This window comes from Coptis chinensis, chromosome 7, assembly GCF_015680905.1.
Source record: "Coptis chinensis isolate HL-2020 chromosome 7, ASM1568090v1, whole genome shotgun sequence".
In the NCBI taxonomy this organism is placed as follows: Eukaryota; Viridiplantae; Streptophyta; class Magnoliopsida; order Ranunculales; family Ranunculaceae; genus Coptis; species Coptis chinensis.
This window is the reverse complement of record NC_141462.1, coordinates 6625774-6647499: the sequence shown is the minus strand read 5'-3', so window position 1 is coordinate 6647499 and position 21726 is coordinate 6625774. Positions and strand designations below refer to the sequence as shown.

Here is a 21726-nt window from a genome sequence, read left to right as displayed (position 1 = left end):
CAAATTCAAACCTGCTATCACTGCTTCATATTCAGACTCATTATTAGAAGCCGCGAATCCCAGTTTCATTGATAACTCCAACCTTGTGTTGTCAGGAGTCACCAAAACCACGCCAATCCCATTTTCGGTGTCTGTAGCTGATCCGTCCGCAAATACTCTCCATCCATTACGCGTATCCCAAGGGTCCAAGGGATCACGTCTAGATTCTTCCTCCTGATCCATGACCATTTCCTCTCCCCAAGTGGGATCCTCGGCTGGAAATTCTGCTAGGAACTCCGCCATGGCTTGCGCTTTTTCCGCTGTTCTAACCTGATATTTGATTTCGTAACAACTAAGCATCACCGCCCATTTCAGCATTCTCCCTGACTTTTCTGCCTTCAACGCTTGCTTGAGAGGCAGATTTGTTATCACTACCACTGAGTGTGCATCGAAATAGGGTTTCAATTTTAATGCAGAGAAAATCAACGCTAAGGCATACTTCTCAATTCTACTGTATCGCGTCTCAGCGGCTAGCATGGTTTTACTCTGAAAATAAACCGGCTTCTCTATCTTCTCTACAATACGCACAAGGACTGAACTTATCGCGTACTCTGAAACCCCCAAATAGAGATATAATATCTCTCCTTCCTCTGGCCGCGATAGCAAAGGGGCTTTCCCTAAATAAACCTTCAACTCCTGAAAGGCTTCCTCACACTCAGTGGTCCATCGAAAATCTGGCGTTTTTCTCAACAAGCGATACAACGGTCTGCATTTGTCCGATGATTTAGATATAAATCTGTTCAATGCTGCGACTTTACCTGCCAACCGTTGCACTTCTTTTACATTCTGAGGGGACGGCATCTCCACTAGGGATCTGATCTGCTCGGGATTGGCCTCTATTCCACGATATATGACTATATAGCCCAAGAACTTCCCCGAAGATACCCCGAATGTGCATTTCTTTGGGTTCAGCTTCAGACTATGCTTCCGCAGTATGTGAAAGGTTTTGTGGAGACCCTTCAAATGTTCCTCTTCCGACATGCTTTTCTCCACCATATCATCAATATATATTTCCATGCCTTTTCTAATCTTGTCTTCGAACATTTTTTCCCCCAACCGCTGAAATGTAGCCCCCGCATTCTTCAAACCAAAAGGCATTCTTGTATAACAATAAGTACCTCCTTCCACCACGAATGTAGTCTTTTCTTGATCTGGGCCAAACATCGCGACCTGGTTATATCCCATGGAAGCATCCATGAAAGAGAATACCTTGAAACCAGCGGTTCTATCTACTAACTCATCTACTCGCGGCATATGATAACAGTCTTTAGGGCACTCTTTATTTACGTCTGTAAAGTCAACACACATTCGAACCTTGCCGTTCTTTTTTGGAACCGCGACCACGTTGGATGACCACTCCGTTACATCCTACGCCCCACGATTATACCCGCATCCCTAAGCCGTATAACTTCTTCGCGAATCCCCTCCGCGTATTTGGGTCTTACGCTTCTCATCTTCTGTCTTACAGGCTTCGCACCCTCCTTCATATGTAAGTGATGGCAAGCGAACTCTGGATCTATTCTTGTGATATCTTCAATCACCCATGCAAATATGTCAGCATTCTCTGCTAATAACTGTGCCAGTTTGAGTTTCCACTCCTTTGGCAAGTCCGACCCAACCGAAGTAAACTTCTCTTCCTCTCCCACCCCCAGGTTCACGATCTCAATTTCATCCAGAGTTTTTGGCCTCTGATGAGACTCGCATCCTTTAGTGAGTTCCGCCTCCTGTAATTGCTACGCTTCTCCCTTATCATTCGTCAGCTTTTCACCCCCTATTCCACGAACCATACTTTTCACCGTCACTTGGTGTATATTCTGAGCCGCGACCTGATCCCCCTTTATTTACACCCCCCGGGGAAGCGGATCACCTGATAATAGGTCGACGGAATAGCCTTCATTTCATGAATCCATCTTCTCCCTAGAATGGCATTATATTGGGACCCAGTATCTACCACCATAAACCTGGTGAATACCGTCGTCGGACCTGCTATTACTGGCAACGTTATCTCCCCCATAGGCTTTGTCATGCTTCCATTGAAGCCATACAAATTAGTTCCGAGAAACCCCTCAACCGATGATCCTATCTATATTCATCTCTTCCATGGCCCCTATAAACAACATGTCTACTGAACTTCCACAGTCTATCAACACTCGCTTCACTAGATAATTACCCATTGCTATGGTAATCACCAACGCATCGTCATGCGGCGAAATCACTGATTCCAAGTCTTTCGGAGTGAACGTTATGTTCCTTTCGGCAATCGCGGTTCCTGAAACTAACCGCGTCATGCTTGCCACCTCATTTACCTGTTGTAAGCTCGCTGTCCTTCTCATCTTGTCACGGTGAGCATTCCTCCCGAGTGTCTCTCCACTGTAAATGACATTTATTGTTCCCAAGATCCTAGCGGGAGCCTGTCCTCTCTCCGCATGACGAACCTCCGCGACATACTCAATCAGCATCCCCTTCTCAATCATTCTTTCCACCAGCCACTTCAAAGCATAACATTCGTTAGTGGCGTGGTTTCTAATCTGATGATAGGCACAGAAAGGTTTCCCCTCAATCTCTCCAGGTGTATTCCGCGGTCCTTCATAATGTTGCAACCCCTTGATAAGTGGCAAGATTTCCTCTAATGGCCTATTAAGAGGTGTTTGTTCTATCTCACGGTACGGCTTTCTTTCACGAATATCTCTCCTGTTCCGATCTCCAGATCTGTCGGGTCCACGCTTTTCCCCTCTGTTGGATCCCCCTTCTCTCTCTTCTCTCTTTCCCCTATCTCTTCTATCATCTTTATCCACCGCCTGCACTGCCTTCCCCGATCTCTTTTGTTCCCTCGCATTTCTTTGCATTATATCTTCGTACCGAATATATTTTTCTACCTTTGGGTACAGAGCGTGCAAAGTGGTGATTTCGATTTTGGACACTGATTCGTGAACCCTAGTCCCCTGCTTCAAGCCGTGCTGAAATGCAATGACCGCGGTATGCTCCTCCAGATTCTCCACCCTCAGGGTCTCTTCTTTGAATCTGCACAGAAACTCCCTTAATGACTCCGCTAACCTCTGTTTGATGTTAAACAATGCCGCGATATCCACTACCCTCCGTTTCTGGTGGATGAAATGGTCCACGAAGGCACGCTCTAGTTCTTCAAACCTACTGATGCTCCGCGAAGATAAGCGGTAATACCAATCCGAGGCACCCCCCTTAAGGCTTGCAGGGAACATCATGCAGCGCAGTCCGTCATACTTATTTTCCTGCCACAATGGCATCTGTTGTCTAAAATGATGCAAATGATCAGTTGGGTCGCCTTTCCCATCATACCTTTCGAATCTTGGTTGACTGAATCTTTTAGGTACCTCTGAATTCCAGATCGAATCCGCCAGTGGATTCTTGTTGAGGTTAGCAACCTCCTTTTGAGCGGCACTTTGGTTCACTTTTTCAACCGCACGGTTAGCTTCTCTATCTTTCTCGATCATGGCCTGTACCACTTCCAGCGTGATGCCCTCTACTGTATCTACTCCCCGAGACTGGTATACCTCATTCTCCCCTTCCATCTCACTGCCCCGACGATCCCCATGTTCCATGTCATCTTGTGCGGTGTCTCTTTCCTTTCTCAACTCATCGTTCTCGTTTCTTAACCTGACTATTTCTTCTTGCATAAGTCTGGTGGCATCTGCCGCCACATCAGATATGTCTTCCTCTCCACCCACCTCTCTTTCTTCACTCACTTATTCCTCTACTACCTCTCGAATAACTTCTTTTCTAGGTCTTCCTACTCCCTTTTTTGTTATGGTGGCCATTTTATCTCGCTCTTCCCCACAGACGGCGCCAAAATGTATACTCAAAAAATTACAATCTCACTCTTTTTTCTCGACCTCTTTTTATCTTCCCTTCTCTTCTTTTTATCCTCTTCCTTTTCTCTAATAACTCCTTCTCTCATCAAGTTCGTTCATCTCCACTACATCCCTCGCCCTTTAGCTCTCCACCTATCCCACTCCCTATATGGCAGTTCTCGGCAGTTCTCGGCAGTTATGATTCCGCGGACTTGATTCGCTGCAACAGGCTCTCTCTTCACTATACTGCGTACGACCCTTTTTTACCTCTGACTCCACATGTCATCAATGGGTCCTATACAGTTGTAATTACCCGGCTTTGTATTGTTGTACCACTTGCATGTCAAGCCTCCGCCGCATTCACAATTGCAACAAACTTGTTCATCATTTTTTAAATATATTTCCATCTACCGCTAATTGAATCGGAAGACCTTTCCGACCCACGTGCTTGATTGAACTCGTTTGTTACACGATTCCAAAATCCTTTTGCATTTTGGAAAACACCAACAATGGAGTCTTCACTAATTTTTATCCAAGCAAGACATAAAGCTTGATCTTCAGACATGCTAAAGTGAGTTTTTGCTTTTGCTTGAGTACTACCACTTGCTTAAGATGCTTGAGTTGATGCCATTTGATATATTATTTTTTTGAAGAACTGATTTTAAAGAATAAGAAATATGATATATGATTGTTGGAAGTGTGAGTTGAAATGAAGCAAATGTTGTATATATACCAAAGTTTTTTATTTTGACCGTTTTTACCGTTCTGACTTTCTAACCGTTGGTGAACTAGCCGTTAGGACTCCGGACGGGATGTTTGATTCCGTCTGGAAAAAAAATATATAGCGAGACGGGATGTTGGATTCCGTCTGGTGAGTTTTGTAATCCAGACGGAATCCAACATCCCGTCCGAAGTTAACAAGTCAGACACTATCTCGGTGATGAGTTTCACCTTGAAATCAACTGGGCAAAATAGTCGCCAGGTATTCACCTCTGCATTGCAGAGCAGTTTTTCCCCAAAACTGGTGACTAGAGTCACAAACCCCTTGAAACGGGGCATTGCAAATGCTCTAACTAATAGCCTTTTTTTTTTTTTTGGGTGAAGTTGAGGGTACTATAAGCCAGGGTGTACCCTGGCCCCCTGGCTCCGCCACTGGTTGTCTATATAAGGAACTCCCCTTCTTCCTGAAATGTATCACAACTAACTATCTCTTCTTTACTTCAGATATCTTTAAACATACGAAGAGATGTGGTCACTTGCATTGGTTGTTTTAGCATTAGTTATTGTATGGATGACCAATTATGCCTATAAGTGGAAGAATCCCATCTGCAATGGAAAACTCCCTCCTGGTTCAATGGGACTGCCATTACTTGGAGAAACCATTCAGTTTTTCAAATCTCAGACCACTTTCGATATTCATCCTTTTATCAAAGAAAGGATGACAAGGTAATAGATTTAATATATGTAGCTAGTAATGCACATTATATAACAGACGAGACTACATAATGCATGCAAGCTTCTATATTTTCTTATTGATAGATGTATCATGTATGTAACACCTTCCGTTTCATGATTTTCAGATACGGGCCACTTTTTAAGACTAATTTGGTAGGTTGGCCAGTGGTAGTCTCGACTGATCCTGAATTTAGCCATTTCATCTTTCAACAAGAAGGAAACTCAGTTGAATTGTGGTACCTGGATTCATTTATGAAACTAATTGGACAGCAAAGCTTGACGAGCAATACTGGTGCTATTCATAAGTACCTTAGGAACATGATTATGGATCATTTTGGTCCCGAGGAGCAAAAAGAGAAGCTTCTCTCTTACATGGAAAATATGGCGCGTGAAAACCTATCCATTTGGGCTGAACAGGAATCGATAGAAGTGAAAGAAGTCGCTACAACGGTAAACGCAGCTCATAATCTGTTCTCAATCTGATAAAAATGCGAGGTTGTGTTCTATATGTTCTTTTTTGACTTTAACAAATATTCCAAATTACATACAGATGTCATTTGGTTTGGGTTCGATGAAACTAATGAGTTATGATCCATCCAAGTATTCGGAGAATTTGAAGGACAAATTCACCAGCTTTCTTGAAGGCCTCATCTCATTTCCATTGGACATCCCTGGGACTGTTTACAATAAATGTCTCAAGGTAATGCCAAGTATACAAAGTTATTAACTGTGAAACTAATGAGTTATGATCCATTCAATTTAAGTAAATTAATTAATTAAGATACCATATAACATAGACTCTAAAGTCTAAACCATGTACGTACAGGATCAAAAGAGGGCTATAAGAATACTCAAGGAGATGGTGAAGGAAAGATTTTACTCCGATAAGAAGCATGGCGATTTTCTTGATGTTGTCATTGAAGAGATGAAGAAAGACGCTCCCCTTTTCAATGTAGAAAGTGCTGCTTACTTTGTCTTTACAGTTCTTTTTGCCAGCTTTGAGACAGTTTCCTTGGCTATAACTTTAGCAATTAAGTTTCTTTCAGAACACCCTTCAGTGTTGAAGGATTTAATGGTTCGTGCCGCTCAAATCATCCTCTCACTCTACGCACTCTTTTGTAGTATTTTGATTGATAGTGTCTTGCTCTAATTTCGTTTTTGGTTTTTGGTTTATTTTAGGTGAGCATGAAGAGATTCTCAAGAAGAGGGAAAATGTGGGTTCTCCACTGACGTGGAATGAATACAAGTCTATGACATTCACTTCTCACGTTAGTGTAGCAATTTTCACACCTTCATATTCAAATTAATGCAATCCAACACGGCCTGGTTTTAAAAAAGATTCATATTCTTTTGTATTGCAGATTATTGATGAAACACTTAGGCTCGGCAACATAGTCCCCTTGGTTTTCAGAAGAGCTACAAGAGATATACAAATAGACGGTAAGGTTCGAAGCAGCTTATATTTAATCTAAACATCTTGCCTCAAGATACCATCGAGCTCCTAGGGAAACAGTGCAGCACATATGAAATTCAATCATAACGAAAAAAAAAAATAAATAAAATCGATCATAACCAAGTATTCTATAATCGGATCAATTTTCTCATTTCACAGGATATCCAATTCCAGCTGGCTGGACAATCATGGTTTGCCCTCCAGCCCTTCACCTTAACCCTGAAAAGTATGAGGACACCCTTGCCTTCAACCCATGGCGATGGAAGGTATGTGGCTTATACATCTAGCCTTCCTTTATCCAACTACCTTAAGACAGGATTCGTTTGAATTAATTTCTCTGTATTTAATAATCATTATTCCGTACCAAAATACAGGGACAAGGATCAAATACAGCTTCTAAGAATTTCATGGCTTTTGGTGGAGGAATGAGATTATGTGCGGGTGCAGAATTTGCAAAGTTGCAAATGTCAGTTGTTCTCCACTTCTTGGTCACAAAATACAGGTAATTAAATTTTAGTTCAAGTGTCTTCAGTAAATATGTGCACAAAAACTCTGCTGTATTTTGATCTTATGAAATTTACTCAGGTGGACAAAAATCAAGGGAGGCGAAGTCGTTAAGACTCCCGGGATATTATTTCCAAATGGTTTACACATCAAAGTCACTGAAAAAATTTGAAGTTGGTCAATCACCGATAACACTGGCGGTACTTATCCAATATGCAAATTGTCCATATTAATCTTAAGGATTTAAAGGGGCACTGAAGTAAGAATAAGTGCCTACAGATGTAAGAGGACTTTTTAACCACAATTGTTCTAGGATTCTATCAAGACCCACAATGCAATAAGAGGGAAGCTCTCCTATTCACAATATATATTACTTGTAAGCAACAGCAGAATGCTAATTTATTCTATGCAAACCACTTTGTTTTCTAAGGCTTTTTGCCATTCTTTAGACATGATAAATGCTAATTTCTGGTGGGGGCATAATGAACATGGTAGTCATAAGCTACATCTGTTAAATTGGGCTGCCTGTTGTCGTAAGAAAAGCTTGGGTGGTGTCAGATTCAAGCATTCCTGGTTTCAAAATAAAGCTCTTATAGCTAAGTTATGTTGGAAGCTCTTGACAGAGCCTGAGTTGTTCTGGGTCAAGCTTATTAAGGCTAAATATTATCGTCATGTTCATTTCTTGCATGCGAAAAAGAGTAGTTCTGCTTCTAAGTGGTGGAAGAACATTATCAAGGTAAGAAATGATATCTCTCACCTTCATTGTTGGAGAATAACTGATGGTAATAATATTAGCATTTGGGATGATAACTGGATCCCTTCTCTTCATTTTAAGAAGCCTTTTGGACCTCAACCCAACCCTCTGACCTCTGTTAGATATGTTTTCGAGGTGATTGATAATGTTTCTCATTCTTGGAATACTAGTTTGTTAGATAATCGATTTTCACTAAAGCTATTGTGGATGAGATTTTACAAACTAAGTTATTTCCTTTGGATTTAGAACGAGAAAAAAATTTGGCCGTTAGAAAAAATGGGGTATTCACTTTGTCAAATCTATTCTGAGTTGGTTTACGAGTCAATCTCAGAATTGTAGTCTTACCAGTCTATGGTATCTGTTAAAACTATGTGGAGTCATGTTTGGAACACTAAAACTCCTCATCGTATTAAGCTCTTCATGTGGAAGGCTGCTTAATGGTATTTTGCCTACTAGGAAGTTGTTATTTGAAAAGCATGTATGTTACGTTTCCATCTGCCCTCGTTGTCAGTCGGTGTGTGAGAGTTTAGAGCATGCTATTTTTAGCTGCCCTAGTCTTGATAAGATTTGGTTCGCTTCCCCCCTTGCCATGTGTTTCCAAATTTGGCCTCCAACTTTTATGTCTCTCGATGTGGTTAGAAAAGTTATCTCTAATGGTCACTCAAAAGATAGCATTATTCATAATTTATCTATTCTAGCATCTATCGCATACATGATTTGGTTAGATAGAAATTCTATGGTTTTTGATCCTCATTATAAGGCCATTTCTCATACTCAGATGCTTGAGCAAGCACGTAGGAGTATTATTCCAAACACTCCTCCTATAGTTTTGAAGTATTTGATTCCAGAAGGGCATGTTTCTGAGCTTTTTATGCTTGCTTGTGATGGCAGTTTTGACCCCATCTCTTTGCAAGCTGGTGTAGGCTATACAATGAATAGATGGAATTCTGATATTTGCTATGCAGGAAGCAAGCCCGTCGCTTGGCAGGATCAGCGAAGAGGCAGAGCTGCAAGCGGTAAAACGGATTGGAACAAGCCCGTCGGCTAAGTGTTAGCAAAGTGGTCGTCTGTTCGATAATAAGAGCATCGCCCAAGATTTGAATGGAGTATCGGCCAGATGTTTCTTGGTCTTCGTTGGAATTTTGCAAGAGATACATCATCTCAAAACTAGTTTAGGTTTACGTAAAATTGTCTTTTGTCCTAGAGAGTGATCAAACATGCCCATCTTATGGCAGCATCAGCATCGTCTAATCTGTCGATAGTATGTAACAGCCAAGTTCCTACGGCAGTGAAACTTGGGTTCTATGATGTCTAGTCATGTCTGTACGAACTTTTTGCTCTTGGTTAATGGAAAGGAAAGTTTGTGCAAAAAAAAAAAAAAAACAGCAGAATGTGTACAATGAAATGAATTTTGCCTTCACATATGCAAACCTGGACTCTGTTTCAAACTTTGAGTAATATGGTTGTTGTATTATACTTCACTTCTTCTTTCTTGACAAGTTGCATATAAGTTTGTTCATAGGAAAGCTATAAGACCGATTAGTAGAAATTGAGGTGAGAATCGTCTTGGATTCCTGATTGGGATACTTCAAATAACTGTACGAATATCAACAATGAACACCAGTGTGTTATTGTCCTCGATCTTCTTCATTGCAGATTCAGTCGTGAGCAGATACTTCAAAATCTGATAGTGGTCGAGCTTGTTCCTCGGGGTTGCACCGATCTGAGGGTACTTGGGGTCTCTCGCCTTTTCAAAGTCTTTGGACGATGAAAGGTAACCGAGGTAACGGATCTTCTTGGCTTTCTTCTTTAGAGTTGGCCTTTTGATTTCTCTGCCTTGGCAACCTTCAAAGGCAGCGCTTTGGGTCAACCTTCTTTGTGGTAGAAGCTGCGACTTTCACCGCTGGGCGGCGTTGAGGAAGGATAGAGAAGGGTCCGGTCATTGGAGAAGAAAGGTTTTGGGTTTTTCTCATGTCTCGTAAGTTTTAATTTTCTCAACCGAATCATTCTACCGAAAATATCCTTTTCGGATTTCTAGAAGGCGTGGAAATAATAATGTAACCGTACATTGCTAATAGAATCTGACTGTGTGGATTTGGAGTGAGATTGGAGTCTACCCAACGGCTACCATACCCTAATTGAATGCCATTTTTCTTTGTTAAGTTGTTGACGGTTTAAGTGAAAGCGAAAATGGTCCAACCCAGCTGGTGCCCAAAAAATTGTGAGAATGTTCACCATTTATTCTATTGCTAATTTCAGACGTTTGTCTTATACATGACATAATGTTGCAACAGCCGTCATAAATTTATTATATTTTTTTGTCGCTTGTGTCATACACGACATAATGTTGTAACAGCCGTCATAAATTTATTATATTTTCTTGACGCTTGTGTCATACAAGACATAATGTTGCAACAGCTGTCATAAATTTATTATATTTTCTTGACGCTTGTGTCATATACGACATAATGTTGCAATAGCCGTCATAAATTTATTATATTTTCTTGTCGCTTATGTCATACACGACATAATGTTGCAATAGCCGTCATAAAAATATTAGTAAAACACCTATCTTGACGGCTTTTAAGTGGTAGCCGTCAAGATAGATAAAAAACAAGCGTCATAATATGTCATTTTTTTAATAGTGGTAGCAGTAGCAACAGGTAAAATCAGCGCCAACTTAATCAACAAATACACAAGTGGGTACACAATGTCTTTTTTTGTCTCAACCATTGTTTTGGTTAGGCCGCTAATTCCGTTTACTTTACCAAACTTAGTATCGGAACGCACATCAATAATATAATTCTCAAACTGATTCGCTAATTCCATCTGATCTATCTCTGAAAAATCATCGGGATAAAGTCGAGCAAAATAGATCAATTTTTTCTTATCGAAAGCAACAAACGACTTACAAGGATCAAGACATACCATGCAAAGAAGTAATTCTGTGTTTGCTTCATTAAACCGATCATTTAACTCTTGAAGTTGCTTCATTAAACCGTTCGTTTATCTCGTATTTTTCTTTCTATTTTTTTTTAATAGATACAAGATGGTTTCTGTTTGGGTTTATATATGGGTGGATAAATACAAGATAAATAGGAGCACAAATACTATTGGGTTTTCTATTTGCTTTTTTGGTATTGTTGCTTTTTTAGTACTGTTGCATTAAACGAGTCAAATTTGTACATCAAGTACATCACACATCACATGACATCAGCAATCCCTTTTGTTTTGTTTCTCATGAGCACATGCGCCTTTTTCTTTTTCTTTTTGTCTCTTCTTACCGGTTACCACTTAGAACTTGCGCCATAAGAGCATTCCCAATGCAAGTCAAAATAATCCCCCCCTTATCACCTCCACGTAGGCAGTTATTCTCCCTCTTTTCACGGTTTTGGTGAAAAACAAGGTGAAGCTGTGCAATGCAAAGGTGAAAAAATATCTCGGACGGGATGTTGGATTCCGTCTGGACGTAAACCCATCTGAAATTTTTTAAAAAAAACTGAAAAAAAGTCGAAAAATCATGCGAGACGGAATCCAACATCCCGTCCGAAAAAAAGACCCATTTTTAAAAAAAAAAACACACACACGAGACGAAATCCAACATCCCGTCCGAAGTTAACAAGTCAGCCACTATCTCGGTGATGAGTTTCACCTTGAAATCAACTTGGCAAAATATTCACCAAATAATCACCTTTGCATTGTAGAGCAGTTTTTCTCCAAAACTGGTGACTATACTCACAAACCCCTTGAAATCCCCTGCATTGGGAATGCTCTTAGAGCATTTGCAATGCAAGTGAATATAATCCCCCCCTTATCACCGCCACCTCAGCACTTATTTACCCTCTTTTCACCAAAACGGTGAAAAAAAAGGTGAAGTTGTGCAATGCAAAGGTGAATAAAATATCTCGAATGGGATGTTAGATTCCGTCTGGAGGTTTTTGATTGAGACGGAATGTAACATCCCGTCTGGTATTTTATAACCAGACGGAATGTAATATCCTATCTGATGACTTGTTATGAACAGACGCGAACAGGCTCCATTTTCACTTTCTTCCCAGCCTCCATTGCGATTTTCTAGCCTCCATTAACAACATTTTATCACAAACTTCCATTCCTAATGACTTCTCCTCCACCCCAATGCATCCCCACCAACCTCACCACATGAAGAGCATTCCCGATGGTTTGGAAATGTCAAAATATCCAAAAAAAATGGGCAAAAAGGATCGTCATCAAGAACGTAAAATGTGGGCGAGGAGGACGAAATTGAACTTGGGTTCAATTTTCCACCGCGTTGTGAAATCGAGGAACACCCACCATTAGTGTCAACATCGGTTTGACACGTAGCAAATCGAGTGGCGGAGTCTCAAGTAAGTTTTAGATTTTTTTTTATGTTAATTATTATTATTTATGTTAGTTTATATCAAGTTTGTTGTTGTGTAATTAGTTTGAATTTGTCGCATTATTTAAAAAAAATTAGTTGTAATTATATCGTATTGCGTGTTGGTTGAATGTAGGAAGTACACCTATAGAAAGTGTGTTGTGCACTTTCAAATGTTGTGTCGTGGTGGCATTGTATGAAATCAAAAACGGATCCTAATTTTGTCATGGTTACGAACATTATAGCCGCCACACCATTTGAAAACTTTTTGAATTCTAATTTGGGACAAAATAATCAAGCGTTGTTGTTTGGGATAGTTGAGCGGTGGTGGCAAACTACCCACACATTCTATTTCCCATGGGGTGAGCTTGGGATTACCCCTCTTGATTTCACAATGCTCACGGGTATCCCAATTGGTTATGGAGATGTCGTTCCTTTTGATGAAAATTTAGAGGGTTTTACTACGGTGATGAGTTTCTTTGAAGGTTTTGATTTGGTTGAAGATGATGAGGAAGACAGGTTTTTTAGATTATCGGCTGAGCAGTTTAAGGGAGGAGCTATAAATATGAGTTGGTTTACTTCGAGATATTTGAATAGACTCAAAGAGAAGCCGAAAGACTATCATATTGGTGAGGAGTCAATCCACGAATATGTACCTGCCTTCCTCTTCTACTTTGTTGGTGCGGTATTATTTGGATATGCTGATAGTTATTTACGTATCGGGTGAATGGCCGCTGTCTCAGACGTAGAGAGGATGTGGGATTATGACTGGGGTCAATCCATCTTGTCATACCTTTACCGTTGGTTAGACCTCGCAGTTGAGACGAAAACCGCTAAAGGCAATTTGTGCGGCTTTGTTTGGATTATACCGGTAAGTCTTATTTATTAAGTTATTATTTCATTTCATTTATTTATCTAATTATATATATATATATATATATATATATATATATATATATATATATATATATATATATATATATATATATATATATATATAGGCTCGTCGACATACTATTCTAACATACTATCTTGACATACCTAACCAACCATCGGATCAAGCGAGAATCGGCGTCGGATCTATTTCTAAAAAACCAAACAAATAAATTGAAAGAATTGAAAAAGGGCAAAAATGTCATTTTGTTTTGCTAAAGAAAAAACCCTTTTTTCTCCATCGTAGCTTTTTCCCCCAAAAAAGAACTCGTTCTTCTTCTTCTCGAGTCTGATTAGTTTGGAGATTCTACCTATTGCTTGCTAAGCTCATCCTTTCAAGAGCCTTGCATTTTGCAAAACTTTAAGTGGTACAGTTCGATAAACTATTCATGTCCGGTTCAATAACTTCAATAGATTTGCGGGGCGTGAATGGTGGCAGATTACGAGATATGCCGCGAGGAGGATCTTAGAAATTGAAGTCGAGGCATAGACCATATTTCATTTGGAATCACGCCTCCTAAATATTGATTATTGGAGACATTAACGCATACTCAAGCTTTGAAGCTTGTGTAATATCTCATGGAATCGCTTCTATAAATCTATTTCTAGACAAGTCCACATATGTAATATCTTGAAGAAGGCTGAATTTTAATGAGATTTCACCGAGAAAATGAATTGTCTTCTAGTCGCATGACGAATAAAGAGAAGAACAGTTGGTGAGAGAATTTTGGAGATAGGCCACTGTGAAATTATTGGAGAAGAGTATCGACTTGATCAAGATACCTCTGCACAAATATCTGGCGGAATACTCGGTGAAACCATTGGTAGAAACATCTACATATTTCAGTTTCGAGTTCTTTTCCCAGGTTGCGGTGGTCGAGGAGAAGTAGTTGTTCCATACAAGAAATGTATCAATAACTGGAAGGTCAGCAATGACATTAGGAACCGAACCACTCATTTCATTGTACATAAGGCCGAAGTAGTGAAGGTTTGTTAAATTTGCAAAGCTTTCGGGGTATTGGACCCGAGAAATGTAGTTATCGGACAAATCTAAGCTCACCGGAGATGTAATATTGCGAAACACCACGGTATCCTTCGGTGAGAATTTGTAAGAAGATAGATAATGAAGGTTGTGTTTGTGTGAATTAGGGTTAAGATTCTATGGTGCGCTTGGACCAAATAATCAGATTGCTAGAATCTTTGTTATGAAACATCACGGGTGAGATGTATCTGAGAAAAGTCGAGGTTGAGAGGTAGTACAAAATAATGTCTAGCTGACCAGAATTGGATGGAATGCTCCTGTGTCACGGGGGAAGGTTGAGAATTCGGCGATATAATGTGGTGGTTCTTGTAGACCTCCCAAGGATTGAGTTTTCCATACCATTAATCAGAATTTTCATCCTTGCAACGAGCAAATCATAATTGCTTATGGCCATTATGGGAAGGAATTCCCTTGAACCTTTTGAGTTTTGATAGAGAGGTGCATGGGGTATTCACAAAACTGAAGAACTGAATGAGTTCCAGGACGTTCGGTCCATTCGCAGGATTAAACCAAACATGAGGTCATGTTCCTTTTGCAGCGTCAGTAAGAAACCAAACTATTGTGAGGTAGTGAGGTACTGATATGCGTTGCAGTTAGACCTGTTGTCACCTTCAAATACATTGTCATAGCTCTCTATGAAAATAAAGTGGTCGTTAACACGAACTAGCAGAAAAGGAGTCATAAAAGGCATATCATGAGATGGGGATATTGTCGTGTCTTCACAAAATTAAGTCTTAAGACCTGAAATGTTACACACCTGCGTAAATATAGTAGCCCATAATAACTGAAGCAGGAGGACCTTATATCCTACTCAAACAACTTTTGTACCACCAGCTTAAACTTTTTATACGAAAAAAAGACAAAAACAATCAAAACACAGATGCAGACTCACAGAAATACTTATATGCTCCGAAGGAACAACAGATGTCTAGGGGATTGAAAAGGAAACTAAAATCTGCATTCATTCTCTATATCCCTCTTTTAACCCTCAATGCCTTAAGGTACATGAGTAATGTTAAAATTCTATTTATTTACATGACCATGGTTTCGGCCTTTGTATTTTCTGCTGCCACTGCATCTCCATGTTATGCTAGTGAAGGTCATACTGCCAGAGAACGGATTTTCTCCTGTCTCTGTCAGTCTATCCAAAGAACAACTCAGTTAAACATAAAAATGACACCCAAACTCTGTCAGTGTGTGCTGTGTACACTTGTGTCAACCTAAAATAATAGCAATTGACCTCTGTCCACTCTCTAGGTTCTGTGTACAGTCGTAACCAGATGATTCTTGTGACAACAATTAAAAGAATACTTTAGAACAATAAACAAGAGCCCTTCAAATTAATAAATCAGTTCATAATGCTCAGGAATATCTCCACTGCAGTAACGCAGTGTCTACAGTCTGAACACACTTTGTCTACCACATTGTTTCAAATGACCAAAAATAATTGAATGATTCAGCACTAAAAAAAAACCAATAACAACACTTATTATTGTTCGGCATCCTCTCCATGCGAAAAAATCAGCACACCCCTATCAAAGTTCAACACCGCAGCTATCAAAATTCAATATCTCATCCCATTGCTAATTAGTCATTTTGCTCGCTAAAAGTAGCCTGCAAATAAAATACATGTTAAAAGTTGACAACAAGTATCCAATATTAAATTTACAAAAAAAATATAACACGTTATTACGTTTTGAATCTTGTCCGGACAATTTCTTGAGTCATGTTTTACAAACTTTTGGCACGTTTTACACAACCTTCCATTCTTTTCTTCTTGGGGCTATCTCCGCGGACTTTATTCTCTTATTTCTCCCCTTTGTTTGAGAAATGTTGGGGTTCAAAATTAAAACCTGTGAAACAAAGGTTAAGGGGTTAAGCTTAAAATTAAATTTAATCATGGTAAAAACAAGTGATAAGAAAATACCTCTGCTACATCAACTTTGCGCTTCTCGTTAGTTGAAGCCACCTCTTTAGTAACTCCTTTAGTAGCTCCTTCAATGAGAGTTTCCTTGCACTTGGCAACTCCGATTGACAGTTCACTCATTTTCTCTATGAAAAATGTGTAACTCTCAACATTAGTTGCTGCATCATATGCCAATTGAGTAGCAACCTTAATGCAATGGGAAACTCTTAAAGCCTCTTGGTTTCCATGACCGTTCACTAATCCACCATCAAACACGACCCTGTAAGTGTTTGCCTTTTGTGTCCACCTCTTCAAAATAAAGTGAGCTGGAATTTCTTCAACGTCATACTGCAGAAAAATCTTCAAAAGATGAGCGCAAGGTATACCCATAAACTTGAAATACTTACATTCACACTCAGCCTCCAGGGTTGTTCTATCAAAACTCACTTTCCAAACATTGGTATTCTGAGGCTTTCTTGATTTCAAGAAATAAGTTCCATTTCCGTTCCTATCAACCACCTCTTCAACAATTTTGTAGTAGTTTCGTGCATTTTCCACCTGAGACTTAAATTTATTAAAAACATTTATTGTGTACACTTTGCCAGCATGCTTCAAAAGGAACTCGTTTCTACCCACATTGCGACATTTATGTTCAGTGTTGTAATCAAAGTCTCTTTTATGCTTGGCAATCAATCCCAAACTTCTTTCGTTACCATGAACAAACTGCATGAGAGTAGTCGTCAAACTAACAAAGTTATCATAATAAGAGTTCATTGATTCACTTCGTCCAGTTGTGTTCATTCCAGCAAAGAAGGTGTCTAAGTGATAAACCCAAACCCAATTTCTTCTTAACTCATACATATCATTCAACCAACTATGCTCCACCAAATCGTATTTTACCATTAGTGCATGCCACTTGCTTTCAAAATCATCTATCTTATAGGATTTAAGAACGAAATTTAGCTTTGTAGCAAAGGTGTTGTTTTTATGGTACACATGCCCCAACTTCTCTGAAAATTTATTTGAAACATGCCAAAAACAATGACGATGTTGTGTAGAGGGGAATACCTTAGCAATCGCTCGATCATCATTGTCCCGATCACGTCGGTGAGAATCGAAGTTGGAGGGCGACCACCCATAGCTGCAAGCCATGTCTGAAATAACCACACAAATGTTTCCTCAGTCTCATCAAGCAATAATGCACACCCAAATTGAATGGATTGCAAATGGTGGTTGACACCAGTAAAAGGAGCAAAAGGCATTTCATAAATATTAGTCCGGTAAGTTGTATCGAAAGATACAACGTCTCCAAAGTATTAAATCGCACCCGAGCCCGTCCTTCAATCCAAAAAAAATTAACTGCGGTACCACTTGGATCTAGTTGAACAGCATAGTAGAATTGAGAATTTTCTGCACTCTTTTTCTTAAAGTAATCAAGTACAGCCCGTCCGCGTCATTTTCTTTTGGTTTCTTTCTTGTGGCAGAATAGTTTTGACACATCTTTGAAGTAAGCCCAATTGCATCCCGGAGAAAAGCCGATGCAACTTTTGCCATTGGTAAACCCTCATTATCAAAAATCTCAGGTGGGTTCTTTTCGCTTACGGCATAGATTTATTCGACCTCATTGAACCCCCTCTTGTGCGGAGAAACCAAGCCATGACTATGGTTGTTTTCAACCAATGCGTTGTGTATATATTGTCAAGTTTTTCTTTTCCAATCTCATTCTTGCTCTACAATCACACACCGACGGTCGATGTGTTTCTTGATGTTCGACACTCCAATAGACACATCTTCTTTCTTGTTATGGATCCCCTCACGTGAAGCGGACCAAGAGACCACTAGAAGGCGTCAACATGTGATTGTCTCTTAGCGCACTCCTAACACAGCGTTTCAAATCCACATTTGTCGACCATACTCTTTGTAGTATTTCTTCGCTTCCTCGAAAGCGTTAAGCGACATCCCTACATACGGTGCTTCTAACAATTGTATGTCTTCGTTTGTGGCTTCAACTGGAGAAGAATCCAATAGTACTGAATCAGGAACATCGGAAGCTCCATTCAAAGTCATTTCTGGTACCCAAAAAAAAAAAAAACAAATAATTAAATAGAGAAATGGAGACGAGTACAACTTAGAAAAAAACATACAATCAGTTCATCAAGGACACGATTTTTATAGCCTAAAAACCTCATTGGATTGAATGGCTAACTACCCTACTGGACTCGATGAGTTCTAGAGAAGGCAGAATGATGTAAAATAACACATATACCATGTACAATAATTTCACAGGTGGCCTACCCTACTGGACTCGATGTTATCTTGATAGTGTTTTCTTTTGCTGGTTTTTCCCAAGGAGTGGATAAGCTGTGATTTGTGAATGTGTAATTTGATCCCCAATCATACCATCAGTATGAACATCTACTTACAGATTCTATGCATTCAACTACTGGCGTGCTTGGTGAATAAGTTTGGAGAATCAGTCAAACTCCAGGTAATGTAATTTCCTTGTTATGTATTACGTACATACTAGTCTTGAACCTAAGAGTGGGGCAGAAATTCAAGTTATGTTTATTAATCTGCCACCATTCACGTCTTGCAAATCTATTGAAGTTATTGAACTGGACATGAATAGTTTATCAGGAACTGTACCAGAAAGTGTTGCAAATTGCAAGGCTCTTGAAAGGATGAGCTTAGCAAGCAATAGGTAGAATCTCCAAACTAATCGGACTTCGAGAAGAAGAAGAAGCGAGAAGAACGAGTTCTTTGGGGAAAAAAGCTACGATGGAGAAAAGGGGATTTTTCTTTAGCAAAACAAAATGACATTTTAAGCCCTTTTTTTCAATTCTTTCAATTTATTTGTTTTGTTTTTAGAAATAAATCACGGGCGTCCCGATTCTGTTTGATCGATGGTTGGTTAGGTATGTCAAGATAGTATGTTAGAATAGTATGTCGGCCCGATATATATATATATATATATATATATATATATATATATATATATATATATATATATATTTATTGACATGTTTATATATGTAGCTATATGATATGATATATATATGTTTATATATTTATTGACATGATATATGATCTCCCTAACCAATTTGGCATTGCTGAAATATTATTCGAAAATTGGTCATACATGTCTAAATATGTCTGAATAACTGCTCTAAAAATTATTTTATTGAAATTCAAGCTTCTCCAAACTCAGGTTTTTTAGTCAATAAATGCAACTAAGTTTGTTTTAGGTAAAGTCGTTCAACACATGGTGTTACACTAGTTTGTAACACCAGCAAATACCATATTGCCACATGGACAAGATAACTTGATATCACCAGAACCGGTTCCAAGCAAAAAAAGGGGACGAAAAAAACACAAAACAAACAAATAAAGAGTGTGTTGAAAATTAAGTAATTTAAACATCGCCACCACCAGACTGAGAGCTTTTTAATTCTACTTCTCTACACCATTATTTTTCTTATTGTGGCAATCTCTCTCTTTCTCTTCATTATTCTATAATATCATTTAATTAGAACAAAATGCAACAAGTTTACACCCCAAATAATTAATCTAACATATTTTATGGTTCACTCTAGAACTTAATTAGCAAATAAAAGGTTTTACTTTGGAATTGAACTAGTTATTTTAAATATTTTGTTCCAACACCCAATTGATTTGAAATTCTCACATTAAAGACCCAAATCTTTGTTCTAGCGTCATGAATTTCATAATTGTGGTGAGTGAGCGGGTGGCAGTCGGTTAGAGAAGAGAAAATTATTGGAATAAAGAAGAAAAATGATTGCACCTTCACCGACAGCGTCGTAAGTCGTAACCGGTGGTTATAGTATTTTTTTTTTTTTTTTTGGTTGGTAAGCGAGGTTTTTAGAGAGGTCCCCTACCCCTTTTATTGAAATAAAATGTTGTAATCAGCTTGTTACATTCTCACTCTCTCACATATTGCTGACCCCTCGCATCATCATATATAATTTTTTTTACATCTTCTGCCAGCAAGGTCGGTACTAATTCTAAAAAATTACATGATGGGATATTAGCTGCAATAGCATCAGCTAACTTATTTGCCTCCCTAAAAACATGAAAAATGGCAAACTGTTCAAAATGGGCCTTCATTCGCATAATAGCCCGTACCATCTTCTCGGCCTGCCATGGTCGCTGACCCCTTTCCTTTAAATATGCTATTACTCTCTTTGAATCAGTCTGTGTTTTTAACTTCCTTATTCCCTTAGCGCCATTTTCAGCCCCTGCTCAACTGCTTCTAGCTCGATGAGATCAATCGACATCTTACTTGCTCTTCCATGACTTGCCGCCACTACTTCCCCTTCACTATTACGAATCACTGCTGCCCAACCCCCTAAATGCCCTTTGAGTGTTCCATCTGTGTTGAGAGTATAAGTTCCCATTTCTGATTTCTGCCACCGTACCAATTTTTTCCTTCTTTGTTTGATTTCTACTTCCACATTCCACATATCAGCAAACCTTTCAATTTCTGGCCCGTACTCCATTCTAATCTCTACTGCCTTCAACTTTGCTCTGACATCACCAAACAACACTCGAGCTATTTGCTCGATATTCACTGCCTTATTCTCGAAAATCCTATCATTTCTAGCTTTCCAAGTCACATAATTGTACCCATTCCACATTAGTTGCAGTACATCCTTCTCAATTCCTTGCCCCTGTGTCGTTGCTTCAACCCATGATACCTCTCCCTGCCATGCAGCTGCCATTGTTCTGCTATATCCCATTTTCTGAAGTATCATGCCCCATAAGGATTGTGATATAGAGCATTCATGGAATAGATGCGTCTCCGTTTCTGTTTCTCTCCAACAGAGTATACAAATATCTGACTCAACAACCTTTTGTTCTTTCAGTTTTGCCAGAGTTTTCAGTCCCCCACTTAAAGCCATCCAACTGATGAAGGAGTGTCTGGGAATCTTGTTTGAGTACCACACCAGTTTATGCCACTGAACTTCATGCCTTATCCCTCTCAGACTTTCATAAGTGTCCTTCATGTTGTACTCTCCAGTTGTGGATGCAGACCATACTATGTTGTCCTCGTTACCCATAATCTCCACTTCATTTTGTATTGCTTCAGTAATCTCGCCTATTTTATTTCTTACGTTACTCGTGAATTCCCATGTACCATCTGTTATGAAATTCGAAACCATGGCCTGCATGTTACAACTAGAGTCATATAACAAACCTTGTGGAAACTGATCTCTTAAAATCCCAAAAGGGTGCCAAGGATCGTCATTCCAGAAACTCGTTCCTCTGCCATTGCCTATCTGATGAAATACTATTGTTGATGCTTCCTTTCTCACTTTAAGTATATTCCTCCAGCTTGAAGAACAGTCATTTGGTGTTTTCAGCTGCCAGAAATCTCTCCCTCTGACTAGATTCCTTTGTACCCACTGTACCCACAG

The 21726-nt window shown here is 39.3% G+C and overlaps 3 protein-coding genes across 3 annotated transcripts; 1 reads left to right on the top strand and 2 right to left on the bottom strand.

Annotated features, from left to right (window-relative positions):
• Window positions 1-2105: 2105 nt before the first annotated feature.
• Window positions 2106-3692, bottom strand: LOC147485621 (uncharacterized). The gene has a single exon (XM_086573564.1). The coding sequence runs from the start codon at window positions 3690-3692 to the stop codon at window positions 2106-2108; it is 1587 nt and encodes a 528-aa protein (XP_086429690.1).
• Window positions 3693-5080: 1388 nt separating this feature from the next.
• On the top strand, window positions 5081-7701 carry LOC147485620 (cytochrome P450 87A3-like). Its single transcript, XM_086571658.1, has 8 exons — window positions 5081-5312; window positions 5447-5771; window positions 5872-6021; window positions 6148-6396; window positions 6683-6761; window positions 6934-7040; window positions 7149-7276; window positions 7360-7701. The coding sequence occupies exons 1-8, from the start codon at window positions 5113-5115 to the stop codon at window positions 7448-7450; spliced, it is 1329 nt and encodes a 442-aa protein (XP_086427784.1). The 5' UTR covers window positions 5081-5112; the 3' UTR covers window positions 7451-7701.
• Window positions 7702-16282: 8581 nt separating this feature from the next.
• On the bottom strand, window positions 16283-17194 carry LOC147485619 (protein FAR1-RELATED SEQUENCE 5-like). Its single transcript, XM_086573563.1, has one exon. It carries the CDS (start codon window positions 17192-17194, stop codon window positions 16283-16285), a length of 912 nt encoding a protein of 303 aa, XP_086429689.1.
• Window positions 17195-21726: the final 4532 nt, after the last annotated feature.